At 39.6% G+C, this 20,145-nt stretch overlaps 1 protein-coding gene across 1 annotated transcript; it reads left to right on the forward strand.

Annotated features, from left to right (window-relative positions):
• Positions 1-1,494: 1,494 nt before the first annotated feature.
• pop1 (POP1 homolog, ribonuclease P/MRP subunit) lies at positions 1,495-20,010 on the forward strand. Its single transcript, XM_007234722.4, has 16 exons — positions 1,495-1,631; positions 4,976-5,090; positions 5,874-6,008; positions 6,907-7,082; positions 7,739-7,999; positions 8,187-8,274; positions 9,138-9,316; positions 11,034-11,305; positions 11,397-11,490; positions 12,320-12,425; positions 13,149-13,268; positions 13,787-13,908; positions 13,999-14,187; positions 15,268-15,422; positions 15,949-16,152; positions 17,821-20,010. The coding sequence occupies exons 2-16, from the start codon at positions 4,976-4,978 to the stop codon at positions 18,599-18,601; spliced, it is 2,997 nt and encodes a 998-aa protein (XP_007234784.3). The 5' UTR covers positions 1,495-1,631; the 3' UTR covers positions 18,602-20,010.
• The last annotated feature ends 135 nt before the right edge of the window (positions 20,011-20,145 follow it).

Below are 20,145 nucleotides of genomic sequence, written 5' to 3' on the forward strand. Positions count from 1 at the left end.
TATCAGTTCAGTTTAGGCTAATTTCGAAAATAGAAAATTGGTGGTTAAACACCTTTATTATGTAACTCTTACAATTTGGTGCAGTATAGAAGAAATAGTTTTTTTTTTAATCTAATTTTCCAATTTTCTATTTTCTTTATTTCTGCACCTCACAATTTTAGGACAAATAAAAAAAATCTTCTGTCAATTTTTTAGATTTTTCTTGTAACAATAGTAAGTTTATTATTAAGTTCTACATCTAAAAAAAAGAGTTGAAAGGAGAGTAAATTTTTCAGTTCTGTTAGTGAAAGTCAGAAATAGAACACTAAAGATTGCAAAAGCAGATCAATTTCTTCTTTACTGAAGTAAATGAAAAAAAACATTTTTGTAACAAGTTTTATAAACAATTTTCTATGTTTAAATTTATCCTGAAACATAAAATTAAACTGATAAATGTTATGATGCAACGTTTTTCTTTATTTAATGTATTTTCTACATTGTAAATTACTATTAAAGACATGAAAGCAAGTTTATTTATATAGCACTTTTCATACACAATGGTCATTTAAAGTGATTTATAAATTAGAAAATACAAAAAGACTCACATAAACGTGTAAGAGAATAACAATAAAAATGGAAATAATAAAAGAAGAATAAAGCATAAATAAAATGTGATTCAAACAATCAATTAAGGGACACATATGGGATTACGTATTAAACAATAAAAAGTGTTTGTCCACAATCCCCTGATCTAAACCTGATCAACTGTGATGAGTGATTTGAGATGATCTAGAGCTTCACAGTGTTCAGCACCTCCAGGACACTCCACCTTCCAGACACTGAGAAAACTATTCCAGGTATCTCTACTTCATGAAGACACTGAGATTAAAATACCAAGAGTGTGCAGATCTGTCCTCAAAGATAAATGTGCTACTTAGAAGAATCTAAAATATAAAACGTGTTCTGGTTTGTTTAACTTAATAATTCTGCCTGTTCCTGTATAGCGTTAATGTCTTTAATATTAAATGTACAATGTAAAACATCATTAAAAAGAATAAAACACATTGAATGAGAAGAGGTGTGTCCAAACTTTTGACTGGTACTGTATTTTAACATTTTCTTGAATTTTATTTCTGTGTTTATCATGTACTTAATTGTAGTTTTTAGAATAATAATCTTTACTGATAATTTACTGTCTAATTTTAAGCACATATTCAATTGAATATATATATATATATATATATATATATTTTTTTTTTTTTTTATTTGATCATAAATAAAAATGTGTTAATTTATTGCACATGATGTATACATTTAAACAGGAGAAAAAAAACTTAAAATAAACGTTTTATCTATCTGTTGTTTTTTTTCTAGTTTTATTTGGTGTATATCATAAATGTAAGTAAATGCCATGAGTAAATGTATATTATGTCGTTTTTATTTTATTTTTCTTCTTTAAAAAAGCAAGCCTCTGTCGCAGAACTACAACTCCCATAAGCCCCTTGTACCCGGAAGTGCTGGAACACGTGTGTGGGTAGTGGCGTGCTGATGGTGGGGAAGCAGTTAACTCACAGTGGAGCTCAGTTCAGGACTAAAGTGTTAACTCGTCTTATTCAGGCTCTCTACGCTTCTGCGTTTGATCCGGCGCTACAGTGAGCATTGATTACATGATTATTCATTACAGCGTGTGAATTAATTCATTAATATTAATGATTTTAATCAGGTGTGATCAGAGTGTCTGAGTGCGGCGTGGTTTTGCAGCAGTAGCGAATTCATCTCGCTGTTTCAGCAGAAATACTGTCAGAAGTGTGTTTGTTTTCCAGCTAGATCTGATCTTTCCCGATGGGTGTAACGTTTAGCAGTTAATTTCTGACTGTTGTTCAGTCGATATATGCTGCCCATCAATACGTACTTTCTAAAGGCACTACGCATGCGCTGACCTACACTTTTTAAATATTTCTCGTGTTTGTTTATAATAATTCTATTTTTGTGTGCGTTAAACAACATCGAATCACTGTCATTGCACAAAAGTTTAAATGAAAAATAATAATAGTAACTAGAAAAGGCAAAGTTCGTGAACGAACTTTAAGTTGGCTTGTCAAATAGTTACTAAGTTGTGTAGTGTGTGTGTGGTGTGGAGTGTGTGGGGTGTGGAGTGGGTTGTGGAGTGTGTTTGGTGTGGTGTGTTTGGAATGTGGTGTGGAGTGTGGTGTATGTGTGGTGGAGTGTGGGGTGAGTTGTGTGTATCAGGTGTGGAGTGTGTGTGGTGTGGTGTGTAGAGAGTGTGGTGTGGTGTGTGGAGTATGTGTGGTGTGGAGTGTGTGTGGTGTGGTGTATGTGTGGTGGAGTGTGGGGTTTGTGTCAGGTGTGGAGTGTGTGTGGTGTGGGGTGTGTGTGGGGTGGAGTGTGTATGGTGTGGGGTATGTGAGCTGTGGAGTGTGTGTGTGGTATGGAGAGTGTGGGGTATGTGTGGTGTGGGGTGTGAAGTGTGTGTGGTATGTGTGGGGGTGGAGTGTGTATGGTGTGGGGTATGTGAGCTGTGGAGTGTGTGTGTGGTATGGAGAGTGTGGGGTATGTGTGGTGTGGGGTGTGAAGTGTGTGGTATGTTTGGGGTGGAGTGTGCGTGGTGTGAGGTATGTGAGCTGTGGAGTGTGTGTGTGGTATGGAGTGTGTGGGGTGTGGGGTATGTGTGGTGTGAAGTGTGTGTGGTGTGGGGTATATGAGCTATCGAGTGTGTGTGTGGTTTAAAGTGTGTGTGGTGTGGGGTATGTGTGGTGTGGAATGTGTGGTGTTGTGTGAATTGTGTGTGGTATGTGTGGGGTGGAGTGTGTGTGGTGTGGGGTATGTGAGCTGTGGAGTGTGTGTGGTTTAAAGTGTGTGTGGTGTGGGGTTTGTGTGGTGTGGATTGTGTGTGGTGTGGGGTATGTGTGGTTTGAAGTGTGTGTGGTGTGGGGTATGTGTGGTGTGTGGGGTGGAGTGTGTTTGGTGTGGGGTATGTGTGGTGTGGAATGTGTGTAGGGTGTGGTGTGGAGTGTGTGTAGTGTGGGGTGTAGACTGTGTGTGGTGTGGGGTGTGTGTGGTGTGTAGTGTGTGTGGGGTGGAGTGTGTTTGGTGTGGGGTATGTGTGGTGTGGAATGTGTGTAGGGTGTGGTGTGGAGTGTGTGTAGTGTGGGGTGTAGACTGTGTGTGGTGTGGGGTGTGTTTGGTGTGGAGTGTGTTTGGTGTGGGGTATGTGTGGTGTGTAGTGTGTGTGGGGTGGAGTGTGTTTGGTGTGGGGTATGTGTGGTGTGGAATGTGTGTAGGGTGTGGTGTGGAGTGTGTGTAGTGTGGGGTGTAGACTGTGTGTGGTGTGGGGTGTGTTTGGTGTGGAGTGTGTTTGGTGTGGGGTATGTGTGGTGTGGAGTGTGTGGGGTGGAGTGTGTTTGGTGTGTGGTATGTGTGGTGTGGAATGTGTGTAGGGTGTGGTGTGGAGTGTGTGTAGTGTGGGGTGTAGACTGTGTGTGGTGTGGGGTGTGTGTGTGGTGTGGACTGTGGAGTTTGTGTGGTGTGGAGTATGTGTGGTGTGGAGTGAGTGTGGGGAGTGGACTGTGTGTCGTGTGGTGAGTGTGTGGAGTGTGTGTGGTGTGGGGTGTGAAGTGTGTGGTATGTGTGATGTGGAGTGTGTGTGGTGTGGGGTATGTGTGGTTTGAAGTGTGTGTGGTGTGGTGTATGTGTGGTGTGTGTGTGTGTGGTGTGTGTAGTGTGGTATTGGTTCTGGTGTGGGTTGTGTTCAGCAGTCTCTTCTCCATACAGATACAGTACTGAGGAGCAGGGCAGAGAGGGGGGCCGTGCGCAGGATCGGCTGGTGTGTGTGAGATGGCCAACATTCCGCCCATTCATTCCTATGGGGAAAGTTCGTACGATACTTTTACGAAAACCGTAAATCGTATCGGTGAGATCAGCATATCGTCTGAAACGTCTCTGCAAGTTCTGTATGTCTTGTGAATTTCGTGGTTCTAGCTTGAAAATTGTGACTTTTACAGCAGTTTGAAAAAAGTGTGAATGGAAGTCTATGGGGAAAAAAGTGACTTTGACGGAACCGTGCTAGAACCCTGGTTCTCCGATCGCTTAGAAAAGCACAAGCAACTTAAGTGGCTATGGTTTCTACCAACCTGTGAAGTTTGGTGGTTCTAGCTCGAAAACTGTAGGAGGAGTAGCGTTGAGAAATTTTAGCGTAGAAGAATAATAATAATAAGAAGAATAAGAAGAACTATAAGTTGGCTTTGACAAGCCAACTTAATAAATACAATTATTATTTAATACATTTAATACAAAACCAGTTTGTAATGACCTCTCATTGACATAACTTTACCATGATACAGTGATTTATGCTATCCAAATATACTAACGCTACATCTACTGGGACTTCTGCTGGGAACATGCTCTAATATGGTGCTTTTTTCTGTGGTTAAATTATACACTAGGGTATCATGGTTTGACAGATTACCGTATCAAGCTAAATTCGAAAATAAAAAAAAAATGGGTATAAAACTTATTTTTATTTTTTTTTCCATTCAGTATAATAAAGAAGAAATGTGTTTTTATCTAATTTTTTAATGATCTAGTTGTTCGTTTTGGCTTTTCACAACTAGAAAATTAAGAAAAAAGAAAAGTTGAATCTTCTCTTGATTTTCAGAATTGTCCATTTTTGTATCTTGTAACTCAAATCTGATGATATAATTAAACTTGCAAAAAATCATAAAATATAGAGAAGGTACGTTTTTTTTATTTTTATTTTTCAAAAATTCAGATTGTGAGCGGAAAAGATGAAAAAACAAAAATTGGAAAAATGGATGAAAACGTATTGCTTGTACACTGTACTACATAAAAAAAATTAAATACATGTTTACGTTCAATTTTCTGTTTTTGCATTTAGCCTAAAACAATTAGAAAACATATTTAATAATCGGAACACTGACCTGTCCTGATGATTTTGCACGTGTTGTTTTCTGTGTAGATGTCGGGAGCCAAGGACAGGATGCGCCACAAGAAAATGAGAAATCAGCCGAGTAACATGACCTACTCTTCATCTCAAGAGTTTCCTAATGGTGAAGGCTCTGGAGGTTCTGCAGGTTGGAACGCACACATTTTTTTGCATTGATGATTTTAACCCTCCTATTATCTTTGGGGTAATTTTGACCCCTTTCAAAATCTCTGAAAAAAACATGTTTTAAGTTTAATGTCTTTTATTAAGGCTGTTTTATAAGCATAAAACATAAAAAATATAAATATTTAAATAAAATTTTAATAATGCTTCCCTCTGCTGACAACATTTATGGAGATGAGGATTTCATTTTCCAGCAGAACTTGGCGCAATGCCCACACTGCCAAAAGGTACCATTTGGTCTTAGATTATATTTTCTGAGACCGCAACCTTTGTGGTTTCTAATCATCAACAATAAAATAAACACTTGACATAGACCACTCTGTGTGTAATACATCTATATAACATTTTGAGCTGAATTATTGAAATAAAGTGACTATTCAATGATATTCTTTTTTTTTTTTTTTTATAGATACACTAGTATTCTAGCTGCTGGTGCTGTGTCATGGCTTATATTTACACCCACTCACCTCTTAACAGCTGACTGTGTTTATTCACCTATACTATAAATAATTTACCACAAGGTACAACATCTGTCAATCTTTATTTTATATCAATTCAAATATTTGTAGGGAATAGTCCAAAATTTCCCCCCCAATAAATATTCAGCATCTGACTCTGAGTGGAGCCTTTATGGATTCTTTGGAGCAGGCCATTCAAATATGGTTTAGATTAAAGTCCTTTTATCAGCTATGAGTGCAGATAGATTCTGTTTTGTTAGTGTTTCCTTTAAAAGATCTCCTCATTGCAGGTCAAGGTTACAGCAGGTCACAGCACACAAAGGGACCGTCAGGGTACGGCCAATCACAGCAGGCCAGTGGATGGGTGAGGGGGCGACAGGATGGACCAGTCCCTCGTGATGAGGTGCTACCCAAGTACATCACAGGTGAGCATTTTTAAGTATTTTTAATTTAATTAACTAACCTTAAATTTTGATTGACCCATATAATTGTCAATTATTGTTATATATCATTGTTTTTTCACAAGAAAACCTTTCGGTCCTCAAACTGCCTACTTTACGCAAAAGCAAATACCTTAAATTTCGTTATAGAAGTCAATGTAAAAGGATTTTAATCTGAGACATTTTAAAGCATTTTTGTTGTTTGATTCATCATAAAGTTTTGACTCATGGAAAAACATAACAGCTTCGAATAATGTCACAATGTAATATTCTGCAGCCAAAATGATTTGGCCGAACATGGCGCAAACTATGTAATTTTTGATGGTGCCATCAAATTGCAACGAGCCAGGACATTATAAATATTGAGTCGTTTTTTTATGAATTTTTTTATTTTATATATATTTCTTTTGAGTCATACAGCATCATATATGTGTCATTACGGGACATATTTAAAATTTTGTGTGTATATATGTGCGCAGTCAAAAACAAATAGTTATTTTTAGACATTTCTGTAAGTCCCAATACTTAAACATTTCTTTTGCAAGGCTTCATGTATCCCATTCCAGTAATCTTTAATATTGGGGCAGTCCCAAAATATATGGTAATGGGTAACATTTAGATTTCCACAGTTTTTCCAGCACGCTGTGGGTATTATTATTATTATTATTAAACAGTAGTTTTGTAATAGGTTTTATTTGAAAATAGACATAATATATTTAAGCAATTTTAATTTATTCCGTAGTAAAAAAAGCTGAGAAAAACTCTCTCTCTCTCTCTCTCTCTCTCTCTCTCTCTCTCTCTCTCTCTCTCTCTCTCTCTCTCTCTCTCTATCTCTTTCTCACTCTAACTCTCACTAATCACCTTCCATTTATTTCTGCTTCAGCATCAATGTTTGCGAAAGCCAGAGCTGCGGAAGTGAACTCCATGCTGAAGGCTGTTAGTAAGACGACAGGTAGCTCCCATGTGTTTGGCGCTCTGCCGAAGCACATGCGGCGACGAGCCATGAGCCACAACACCAAGAGACTGCCCCGCCGACTGAGGGAGCTGGCAGACAGGATGGTATTCCCCATTTCCCTGCTTTTCACGATAATGCAACATGTGTTTCGTCAAACATAGTAAAGGTTTAAGGCAGCATTATAAAATATCAGTATCGCTTGGCAAAGTTCACTTTTGTTCCACTGCATTCTTATGCACACTTCACAGAAGTGCAGTAGCAGCATTCAGGGCACAGATTGACAAAAATAGAAACACCATTATATTCCAGTCAAGCAGTGTGAAACACTGGCATCTAGTGTAAAGTACATGTAAGAACAACTCAGTGTGAGCAGCCAATCCCCTAACCCTGTCAAATGGGCAGCCAGGGTGTATACCATTTCTAAAAGATTATTACATTTCAAATCATTTTACATCAAGCGTGTACATTTAACATGCTTTGAATGGTATTTTAATTTTGTTCTTTTTTAATTTGTCTTGCTAACTGTTTAAGGCATAAAGTATTTGTTTACTTCCTTAATTTTGCATTGATAATTAGAATTCTATAATATACTACAGCAAAAGATATTTTGTAAGTTCTGGTGCTCCACAGTCAACCTGGTGCTGGAGAACAAGTGACCTAAATGGTCTTGAGTTTTTCTTGCTCTCCACACATCTAATGCAACTAATGGACTAATTACAGAGTTAATAATTTACCGCTTTTTTGTTTTAATGTTGTCCAGTTGGAGAAGAGTCATCATGCAGGACAGAAAGAGAAGAAAGAGCAGTCAAAGACAAAGAGTCGCCGTGCCCGCCGGCGTCATGGTAATCTGTTGCTGGAGTTTAACCGACGCCAGAGGAAGAACAAGTGGTTGGAGACGCACATCTGGCACGCCAAGCGTTTCCACATGCTAAAGAAATGGGGCTACTGCCTTGGAGAGAGACCCACGTACAAGTGCTACAGAGCCAGCTACAGGGCTATGAGCTCGGGCTGTCTTCTGCAGGTTAGTTTAGAATATGAACTCAACAGCACTGTCTGAGTATTATAAGAATTGATTAAATAAACCCTGTGAATGCTGTTTATATTTTACCTTATATTAGTCTTTTCATGAGCAAAAGACATTTATTGCTAAAATAAAGATGTGTTTTTTCCACAATATTCCATTTAAGTCTTTTTCATTTTTCTTTTAGGACATGTCTTACTACTGCTGTTTGGAGCTCTGGGGTCCAGAGGAGCAGCTGATGAGTGCACTCTCCAGGCTTACGAGTAAAGATACAGGTGTGTTCTAAAGTCCCAAACAAAAAAAACTAAAGTGAAGTTGACCCTTAAGGTTTTTTTATTATTATTATTATTTTAAATAAATGTTTGTAGCACAAAATAAGTACTAAATGGCCATATAAATGATTTCCATTTACCATATTTTTTGCACTGTAAGATGCACTTAAAATTCTTGATTTTCCCAAAAATGGTCAGGGAGGCTGCTAACCCCAGCTAGCAGTGCTGGAGCAGCATTAGCATTAACCAATTGCTAAGTGCTTGCTCTTTCACTGTTCAGAGGTGAGTATATCAGGGTGTAGCCTGCGGGTTTATTGTGTTAAAACAAGCTACATGGGACGAACCGCTAGCGAGAGGTGCACCTTATGTATGAACATAGACCAGAAAATAGATGTTTATTGATCGTGCGCCTTATAGTGCGAAAAAACAGTAAGTATGCATAATTTCCAAAATAAACAAACTAAAAAATGTCACACAAAACAATTCTGTGATGAATCATAAGTAGATTAGGACTGATATTTTAAATGCTGAAAAGTCTTTTCAGTATTTTTGGGAGGGAGACGGTAGCAATAGTGTGGTATTTTTTATTGTTATTATAATTTCTATATTATAAAATAGTGAAGTTATTTTCTTTTTGTTCTTCTTTTGTTGTCTGAGCTTTAATGAAGAAAATAAATGCTAGTGTAACTGCATATTTTGTATATATTGAAACGCTGTGTGTATTCATGAGCGTGAGAGTGCAAGGGACACATTGTTGGTTATGTGTAGTATATATATAAAACAGTATGAATTAACACTAAGTCAGCACCATGCTAATATAAGAAAAGTTCTGGTACTTTATCAGGCAAATGTTTATATCACTTCAGGTCCAACCTTTGCAGCAGTGTTGTGTGTATCGGGGCAGAGAGAGGGCAATACTCTGCTTTACAAGGCTGATCAGTACCCTCACCAGCCCATGGGCCCTGCACAGTTTCTCTGGAGGCCCCGTAATGCTGAATCATCTCTGAGACAGCTGTGGATCTGGGTACATCCCACCATAAAACAAGTAAGTGTCCACATTCTAAAACAAGTAAGTTTATACCCCAATTTAAGACATACAGTGAGTCCAAGAAGTATTTGATCCCTTGCTGATTTTCTTCGTTGGCCCACTAATAAAGACATGATCATTCTATACTTTTAATGGTAGATGTATTCTTACATGGAGAGACAGAATATTAAAAAGAAAATCCAGAAAATAAATCTAAGGAGTATATATTAATTGATTTGTATTTAATGGAGTGAAATAAGTATTTGATCCCTTAGTATTCATTAGCAGTTCTGGCTTTTACAGACCAGTTAGACACTCCCAATCAACTTGTTACCTGACCTGAAGCCACCTGTTCTCACTAATCACTTGTGTGAAAAACACCTGTCCACAGAATCAGACAGATCACACAGATTTCAAGTCTCCAACATGGGTAAAACCAAAGAGCTGTCACAAGACCTCAGAGTCAGAATTGTTGACCTTCACAAAGCTGGAATGGGCTACAAAAAGATTATTAAGGTGTTGGATGTGAAAGTAACAACTATTGGTGCAATTATCAGAAAGTTTAAAGAGTATAACATGACAATCAATAGACCTCGGCCCGGTGCTCCAAAGAAGATTTCGCCTCGTGGGGTGGCAATGATGCTGAGAACGGTCAGAAATCGTCCTGCAACCACTCGGCAGGAGTTAGCAAATGACCTGAAGGCAGCTGGGACCACAGTTTGCAAGGAAACAATTGGCAACACTTTGCGCAACAATGGATTCACATCCTGCAGTGCCCGAAAGGTACCCCTGCTGAAGAGAGCACATGTGGAGCCGCGCCTCAAGTATGCCAATGATCATTTGAAAGATGAACCAAGTTATTGGGAGAAGGTTTTGTGGTCAGACGAGACCAAAATTGAACTTTTTGGCCTCAACTCCACCCGCCATGTGTGGAGGAAGAAAAATGCTGCCTATGACCCCAAGAACACTGTGCCCACCGTCAAGCATGGAGGTGGAAGCATAATGTTTTGGGGGTGTTTCTCTGCCAAGGGTACAGGGCTACTTCACCGCATCACTGGGAAGATGGATGGAGCCATGTACGGCACAATCCTGAGGGACAACCTCTTCCCCTCTGCCAGGGATCTGAAAATGGGCCGTGGTTGGGTCTTCCAACATGATAACGACCCTAAACATACAGCAAAGGCAACAAAGGATTGGCTCAAGAAAAATCACATTAAGGTCATGGAGTGGCCCAGCCAGTCGCCAGACCTCAATCCGATCGAAAATCTATGGAGGGAGCTGAAGGTCAGAGTTGCCAAGCGACAGCCCACCAACCTTCATGATTTAGAGAGGATCTGCAAAGAAGAGTGGGCCAAAATTCCCCCTGGTGTGTGTGCTAAACTTGTGGTTAACTACAACAAACGTCTCACCGCTGTGCTTGCAAACAAAGGCTTTGCCACTAAGTATTGAGTGTGTTTGGCAAGAGGGATCAAATACTTATTTTCCTCATTGAAATACAAATTAATTAAAATATATTCTTTAAAATTATATTCTGGATTTTTGTCTTGATATTCTGTCTCTCCATGTTAGAATATATCTACCATTAATAGTGCAGAAGGATAGTGTCTTTATTAGTGGGCAAACAAAGAAAATCAGCAAGGGATCAAATGCTTCTTGGACTCACTGTACATAGCCCTATATTTTGTTCTGGCTGGTCTTCATATGAATGTATGTTCTGTATGTTTGTCCATGTCAGGAACTTCTTTCAGAGTTGCAGGTGGTGTGCCAGTGCTTTGAGGCAGTGTCTCCACCCCCATCAGAAACCCCAGTAGAAGCAGGCCCCTCTGACCAGCCCTCTGCACCTGCCTCTTCAGACCTCAAATCTGAGCCTCAGCATCCCGGGAAGAAGAGGAAGAGAGAAGGTGATGGGAAAGAGGACAAACCTGCTAAAAAGATCCTGGGTGATGGCACTCGGTCTCCAATGACTCCAGTTAGTTGGAGATCAGCTGAGAATGACATTGTGATTAAGTGAGTAGTTTAATGGATTACAAAATGTAGGCATTTTCAGCAGCCTCCTGTATGCCTAATTTCTATCTATTTATTTGTACTCCCTTCATAGTGATCTATCTATGGAAATAGTACGCTATCGCTTGATTGGTCCACTATCCCACGCTGTACTGACAGAGACACTGCTACCAGCTACTAATACTGAGGTAAAACAACTGCATGTGTTTAGGGAACTGATGCTGGTCTTATTAATGATATGAAATGGGCACTAGCTCTGCTGGTGTGTAGTTTTATGAACAAAAAGATAAATTTTCAGAAATAAGGCTGCACGATATTGGAATATTTTGACATTGCAATGTTTTTTAACCTCAACAATATATATTATAGACTCGTGTATATAGACTCGTGACATCACCACCCCTGCCCCTCTCCTCCACTGTTTCATGTCAGAGATCTGGACCGACCGACCCAGCGCTTTAGGGTCAGCCAATCACTCAAAACCCGAGGGAAACTGTAAAACAATAATCGAGCATTTAACCTGCCATTTAAATGGCATAAAGAAGAGCGATTTTTCCTGGATTAAAAGCGTGATTTCGGCTGTAACTGGAAATATCTGCGCAAAACTGTGCCGAACATTTCAAGCATGTGCCCAGCTATGTTACCTAGTGTTTATGCTCACTCCATCTCCCCCTCCCGCTTCTCAGGCAGCAGCAGCCTGTCACTCACACAGACACAGAGACAGCACTGCTCACTTAGAAAATTACAATGTTGTGTATACACTTCTTGCTTCAAGAATCAAAACATTGCAACATTAAGTGCCTTACGTGACATCGCACTTACGTGACTATTGCACATGAGCACATTGTGATGTCAATGCTTAAACGATATATTACGATTATTAAAGATAATACCTATTTGTATGGTTAAGATGTTCCTGAGCTAGTGCCAGGTTAAAGTTAAGTTTGATGCTTGTAAATGGACATTAGTGTATAAATGTTATGGCTGTGATGATTTTTTTTTTTTTTTCCTTTTTAGATTGATATTGAAAGTACCTCCTCATTCTGGTGGCCACAGCATTGTAAAAACAAGGACAGTATGTCTTTACACAAGCAGCAAGCAGATGTCTTCCAGCTGCTGAAAGGTACACAATATACATATATATATTTTTTTTTTTGTACTATTATTTAATTTCATAGTTAGTTATAACTACAGTCTGTCTGTAAACCATTTTTGTAGGCTGTTTTTCTTTGCGTTAGAAAAAAAAACAACTTAGTAGGTTTCTGGATAATCATTCAATTTTATTTTATTTTATGTTATTATTATATTTTTTTAACATGAATGTGATGCAACACATACCAACAAACACCCTGCCACCCACATGTTGTTGTCAATACCTGGGCTATCACCTGAGATAACCTAGCAACCACTGAAATATTGTATCAACCATCTCGCAGCATCATTAGCACTGTAAAAATTATTTTGCTACACCTTCAAGCGTCTCAAGATATCTCAACAGCCACTTTTCGAGACCATTGCAGCCCCCTAGAAACATCATAACATTTAAGACAAGATAATCACATACACCATACTTTAATCTCCCAACCATGTCATTAATAACCAAACTGTTGAGCTTCCACTGCCACCAAGATCACTTGACAGGGCAGCCAAATCATCCTGTGATACCATAGCAACCACCTAGAAAGTTCAGAAATTAAAAAATATCTTATTGACCACACATTATCACCATTACATACTGCATTTGTGGATGATGGACAAAATCTGCAGTCTAGCTTAAGTGAAAATTCACTCCATCTCAATACATACTCAGGAGTGTAATTATGTGTCGCATGTGTTTGTGTGTAAGGTGTAAACTCTACATCAGAGCTACCAGCAGGGTGCGTCTTGGGGCTGACCGTGGACGACCCAAGGCTGACTTTGCCTAAGAAACGGGTTACAGCTGCACTCGACCTACAAGCAGCACAAGGTAAACTTCCTCATGCAGACACATACTCGAGCACATAGGTACCAATAATCTACTGTACCCTGACTCTGGTGAAGAAACAAAGTATATAGGAATCAGTATATATTTTAAAATAAAATAAATGTATTTGAAATGTAATACTAAATTGATAATCTTGTCTAGTTATCCAAGGTAGCTGCATTATTTGGTTGCAGTTGCAGAACCAGAGTCTGTTGTACAGTAAAACTACAGTGTGTGTGTGTGTGTGTGCAGCTCTGATGTGGGTGGGGAGCACATGGTGTGTCTGGCCCTGAGCTCCTGGGGAGCCTCTGCTTCTCCATGCAGATGAACCAGGTTCAAATCCTGGCAGGGCCCCTATCTCCATCTCTCTTCCTCTCTCAGGGATGTTGCACACAAATAGAAATTGGACCATTTCCTCTTTGTGTCATTTTTCTCTGTCCTACTTTTTCCTGTTTCTATGAATTGTGTCTGGTCGTATGTGTGAATGTGTGGGTGTGTGCATACGTGGATGTGTGTTGTAGATGTGGATGAGGAGCAGAGGAGAGATCTCACTCTGAGAGGAGTTCCTGCTCCTTGTGCTCAGACTGCCCTGTGGGACCAGGATGTCCGAGACAACGTCACAAACAACAGGGTTTTAGAGCAGGTACTAAAAGTGCTAAAATTGGCTCAAATTTGGTTATAACACTGATTGGTAACCTTTAGTTAGGAGTAAATACGTGTTTGTGTGTTTCAGGAAATGAACAAGATGAAAAGGGAGTTACTGGTCCCAGGATCTAGGTTGCCAGTCTTTCCACAGAGCCGTGTGCCCATCCTGCTTGTTCACCAGGCAGGGAAACAGCAGGGCGAGGAGCGACGAGGCTGGGGCTCTGGATGGGATTTGCTACTGCCCAAGGGTTGGGGCATGGCCTTCTGGGTACCTTTGGTGAGGAGAAATGGCTTTCTGTTCTGTCAGGATTGTATATGTTTAAATCTTCATGTTTTTCAAGTTAAGCTTTTCAATAAATCAGTAAAATTTCACATCAGAATATATGGATACTAATGTGAAATATACCGTATTTTTCGCACTACAAGGCCCACTTAAAATGCTTTAATTTTCCCAAAAACAGTCAGTGCACCATTTAATCCAGTGCACTTTATGTATGAATTCTACCAGTCATGTATTAAAGAGCAGTAAAGCCACTCCGCTGAAGTGCAGCATTATACAGGAGTTTCAGTTCTTTAATACCGGGACTGGAGTAACATTAGCATTAGCCACTAAATGTTATTTCCCCATTCACAGGTGAGTGTTATTGGCCTGTAGCCTGCTCTTAACCCCAACTACCATCACCTGCTAACCGCTGTTTAGAAGCGAGTATTATCGGCCTGTATCCAGTTTTGGTTACTTTGCTTAGCTTTACTTAACTTAGTTAGCTACTCCCTGACACCACCCAGCAGCGAGAATACAGAGAGCTGCTTAATTAGAAGTTCCTTATAGTGTGTCCTTAAATGCAGCGTATAATCCATTGGGCCTTATGTATGACAATAGACTAATCTAATCCAATCAATAGACTAATGGACTAATCTGGTTCACCTTATAGTGCGAAAAAGACAAGGACAAAAGCAAAGTGATATTTCCTTCATTCTGCCTTTAGCACAGATATTTTTTGAGTTTTGCCTTGATTGAACGTTTAACCTGTGTACTGTATGCTACAGATGTTGAATGAATAGAGTTGATTGGTTTCTGGAAATGAATTCAATGGATGGTCTGATCATGACGCAGCTTTTCAAAGGCTGATTAAGACTTTGTGAAATTCTGAATCTGAGCTAGTCTGAAACATGGCTTTGCACTACTCACCCTAAACTGTCTGGTGCATTTGTGCTCCCAGATATAGGGTGAAAGTTGTAAGCCATAAAAAGATTGAAAATGAATTGTAAGACCCTAAAACAGTAGGGTGTCGCTCCTAAATGCTTAAATTCAAAGCTAAGATGAATTAACTGGACTGTGTATTTGTGTGTGACACAGGTTTACCGCGGTGTTCGTGTTGGGGGTCTCCAAATGAGCTTGAAACACTCCCAGAACAAATGCCTGCCTCATTTCCCCCACGAGTTCCCAGACTGCCCTGCAGGTGTTCGCTTCCAGGAGGAGCAGGAGGTGGAACTCCTGAACAAGTTTAAGAGGTGCAGAACTGCCTTCTTTTCTTTACAAACTGTTTCAGCATTATGATACATTAATTAAGACCCACTTATTTCTGCTGTTTTGCAAAATCAGTGCTTCTCACTGAGAATATGATTGATTAAAAATGTATTTTTGTATTTTTGTGTATCCATGCATTTTTATTTTATTTTTTTTACCTGAGGAGCTTTATATAAATGTAAACTTGACCTACAATGTGTTTAATGGAAAGAAAGTAAAGCACTTGAAGTGACCAGTGCTTAGGGAGGGACATCGTGGCCTAGGTGATCTTTTGTACCAAAGAAGAAATCATATATAGAATATTATGTAATTGTGATTCTTTTGTACCCAGTAAAACCTCATGCATTAAGACTGAAAGTTTCATCCTTATAAAAATATTTTCCACTCTGCCATGGTCAAACCCAAACTGTGTATCAGCCTTTTTTTTTTTTATTAGTGTTTTTGAGCGAGTGGTTTTATTCTCACATTGTTCCTGTTAGTTACGCTTCTCATGTTTGTGATTGTTTACAGACGTCCTCCTGCCAAACGCACAAACTACATAAAGCATGGCTGCCTGGCTCCATTCCGCTGCCCATGGCAAAGGCTGACAGAGGAATGGGAGAAAATAGTGAAACAGGATGGAGAAGAAGGAAAACTCCAGTCTGCTGAAATGGAGGGAGTGATATCACAGTCTGGAGAAGACACACCCCCAACATCTGCCTTCACTGTGTTGAGGTACCATAGCTGTTTAAATGTCAATTTTTATATTTCATCAATTTGAGTTTTTTGTCCATGTTCTATATACACTGCCTGGCCAAAAGAAAAGTCACCACAAAAAAAGGTCACACACTCTAATATTTAATTGGACCGACTTAGCTTGGATTGCAGCACACATTCACTGTGGCATTGTTTTAATAAGCTTCTGAAATGTTACAAGATTTATTTCAATCCAGTGTTTTATTCATTTTTCACCAAAATCTTGCAGCATTGATAATGGTAGAGTCTGACCAACTGCTCAAAGTCTTCTCCATACAGCACATCCCAAACATTCTCAATGGAGTTAGTCTGGACTCCAATCCATGTGTGAAAATGATGATCTCATGCTTCCTGAATCACTCTTTCACAATTCCAGCCCCATTAATCCTCACACTGTCATCTTGGAATATGGTCGTGCCACCAGGGAGGAAAAAAATCACTGATGGAATAACCTGGTCTATATTCAGTATATTCAGGTAGTCAGCTGGCCTTATTCTTTCAGCACATACTGTTGCTGAACCCAGACCTGATGAACTGCAGCATCAACCCCACATCATCCAGGTGGCGAGACAATTGTTTTTGGCCAGGCAGTGTATTTTGGTACAAAGGAATGACTTGCGTAATTTCTTGTAAAAGGAAAAACATAATTTGAACAGTATTGAGAGACACACATAAAACTAAAGAAATACACTATGTCCAAATGTTTGTGGACACTCATTTTAATAAATGCATTTAGCTATTTTAAGTTGCACCCATTGTTGACACAGATGTATTGTCCAATAGAATCTCTGGACTCTATGGAGCAGATCAACATTAATTATTTGGCACCATACCTAATACCAGACGTGGGCTAAAGTATACAGTATAAAACACTCCAGTATTGAGCTGTGGAGCAGTAGACCTGTGTCCTCTGGAACGATGGAGCTCCATCCAATAGTTTGCATAGGATGCATTGGTGAGGTGGTTGGGTGACCATCAACTAGCAGGCTGTCCTTACTTACACTGTTAATGCCTCTAAATGCAATCAAATACTCACACCAATGCTTTAAAATTTTGTAGAGAGCCTTATTTTGACAGAGACAGCTAATCCAAAAAAGCAGGCTAAACTGGTATTTCTCTTATTACTGTCCTTGATTTTGGAAGAAACAATATATGAGCAGGCATCCAAATACTTCTGTTCTTATTGAAATTACTAGGAATGCCTGGCCTGGCCATGATGGTTTTACTTAAAAAAAAAAAAAAACTGTAATAACCTAATCATATTTTGTCTGTATTGTATGGCCGTTAAAAAAAGAAGTGTCTATGGGCGCCAAGTGGTCCAGCGGGTCGCAGGTTCGAATCCCATTCATGCAGCTTTGCCATCAGTTGCCAATCGGCACAAGGCGTCTGTGAGCTGATGTATAGAAACCGAGTCGCTGCACTTTCCTCCGACTGCGCTGGTCACAAAAAAAAAAAAAAGGGGTGATTGACTTCAAGTCTTGGACAAGGCATTCGCTCATCCACTGCTTATTCCACTGGTGATGGAAGATATACTACTGACTAGCAGTCGAAAGGGGTGAGACAATTGGCCAGTCAAATTGGGGAAAAAAGGGAGAACAAAAAAAAAAATCATGTCTATGATGTCATTTATGTACATTGTTTCTGCAGGAGCCGTAAGGTGCTGAGACAGCTGTCAGTCTGGAGTAAGCCGTCTTCTGCACGTAACTCGAGAGTGCCACGTGGTTGCCTCCCCACCCCTTTGCTTAACACTGCAAGTGCCATGGAACTACAGGCACAGTGGAGGCACTGCCTGGTCTGGGTCCGTGTATGTGTCCTAGGTAAGGGTCTGCCCACCCTGCACACCATGCTGTGTGTTCCCACTGCTGAAGATTTGCAGCAGTTGCGAAAAGATCCCAGAAGCATTGGCCCTAAGGAGCCCAGACACAAAGACCACCTCCAGCACCTACTGAAAAGGAGGAGCAAGAGACGCAAAGCTTCACCACAGTTTCCTGCCTCTGAAAAGGATGAAGGCACTCCGGCTGCTGTGAACAAAGACTCCAGCTCTAGCTCTGCTCCCAAGGATAACCAAGACTCTGTTGTAACTTCTACACACCCTAATCTCAGCACTTCCATCAGTAAAGGTGCTGAATCTGCAGTGGAATCAAGTTCTGCAACTGATCTTAGTGACTCGTGTAAGGAATATGTGCGGGGACTGTGGCCAGAGCCACTTCCTAGTGTGTCCTCTCACTGCTCACGGGTGACCCTGGGGTGGGTGACACAAGGAGATTTCTCTCTGGCAACAGGCAACGGCGAGGCACTGGGCTTTGTGAGCTTGACCGGGCTACTGCACATGCTCCTGAGCCAGCCGGCGGATCAGCGTGGATCTGTGCTTGTACGCAATCCTACATCCCTACAGTACAGATATGCACGGCTCCATGTAGAGGCATGAATTGTTGTAACCACACACATCTGCACCAGGGTGTAAACTGGTAGAAATGCACAAGTACCAGCTTTAGATTTTAAGGGTGCCAAGTGCGGCATGCAGTGCTGTGCAGTCTTAGGTTGCCAGGTGCTGCACATAGTGGATCAGTTTCCCAGGCAGGGATAAAATCTAGTCTTAGACTAAATGAGAGGAAACTGTAATCTTCAAATAATGGGAAACTGATCCAGTATTGTACAATCTTGGTCTGCCAAATGCTTCATACTGTACTATGCAGTTTTGCCAAAATATGCAGTACTTTGTAGTCTTGGGTTACTGATTGTTGTATACAATACTTAACAGTCTTTGGCAACCAATCGTGGTATACAATATTGTACAATCTTTGGCTATCAATTACTGTATACATTATTGTGCAGTTATGGGCTTCCAATTGCTGTTCACAGTACTCTGCATCTTGCATCTATACCAAACTGAACCTGGGCTATTAATATAACTATTATAGTTAAAATAAACTATTTATTTTGGTATTACAGTAAAAGCCAGTAAAAATAAAACAGAATATAAGAATTTTTTTTCTTTATTAATATTCTGCATAGACTAAAGCAGTTTAGAAGGATTAATTCCTGAATTTTATGTTCAAGTCAGTGGTTTGTGTGTATATTTGGTAAGTTCAACCATGAGCCTTTTATTTATTTTTTTTTTAAGAATTGTCTTGCCAAGTCCTGGATATACGTTTACGAATATCTACCTTAGATGCCTAAGACAAAATATGTGTATCTTCCAGTGCTGTACTTTGCTCCACACTGGATGATCATGGTGCATACAGACACCTCTACAGTACCCTAGCAAAGCATCTAGGCACAGAATGACATGGGACTGGTTTCCCAAACCCAGATCAGGATTAATTTCTTATTAAAAATGACTGCTAATGGTAATTCAACATTAATATGTAGGACCAGTTTCCCGGACAGGATTTAAGCCTAGTCATAGACTGTATTTTTCTTTTCAATAGAAACATTTCTTAGAATAGAAAAATTCCATTAAAAAAAATAAATATTGTGTAGTCCAAGATTAGGCTTAATCACTGTCTGGGAAATTGTTTAAGATTTGGCCCAAACTATAGGATTTATCCTTGCTCTTATCCCTGTATGGGAAGCCAACCAACGTAGATTTCTGTAGGACTTCAAAGTTATAGTGATGGCAATAAATTCTGGCTTGTCAAACGCTTAATTAATATTTATTTTCTCTCATATAGTTATGTTAAAAATATCAGCCTTCTGTGAGCATGTTTACTCGTTCTGAATTTGAAAAATGTACTCTTTATTGAGTTTTATTATTTTAGTATTATGATTTAGTGAAGGCAGGATTTTGAATGATGGCTGGTCTATGCAATGGTCAATAAAATCACTGACAAATCAGCGAGGATGCTCTCTCCATCTCTTTTTTTGCCTGTAAAATGAATTGTAAAACAATATTTCTAAGTAACTTACAGTTTTTAACACATTACTTGCTTTTAGCTTTTGCTAATGTATGTGTTTGCATGTATAGCTACT

This window comes from Astyanax mexicanus, chromosome 1, assembly GCF_023375975.1.
Source record: "Astyanax mexicanus isolate ESR-SI-001 chromosome 1, AstMex3_surface, whole genome shotgun sequence".
NCBI classification, from domain to species: Eukaryota; Metazoa; Chordata; class Actinopteri; order Characiformes; family Acestrorhamphidae; genus Astyanax; species Astyanax mexicanus.

Excerpts from the sequence above, each read along its gene's own strand:
- pop1 (XM_007234722.4), top strand. The coding sequence starts at position 4,976 with ATGTCGGGAGCCAAGGACAGGATGCGCCACAAGAAAATGAGAAATCAG. Across the intron at positions 6,009-6,906 it reads GCTACCCAAGTACATCACAG|CATCAATGTTTGCGAAAGCC; the intron begins GTGAGCATTTTT and ends TTTCTGCTTCAG. Across the intron at positions 14,188-15,267 it reads TGGCCTTCTGGGTACCTTTG|GTTTACCGCGGTGTTCGTGT; the intron begins GTGAGGAGAAAT and ends TGTGTGACACAG.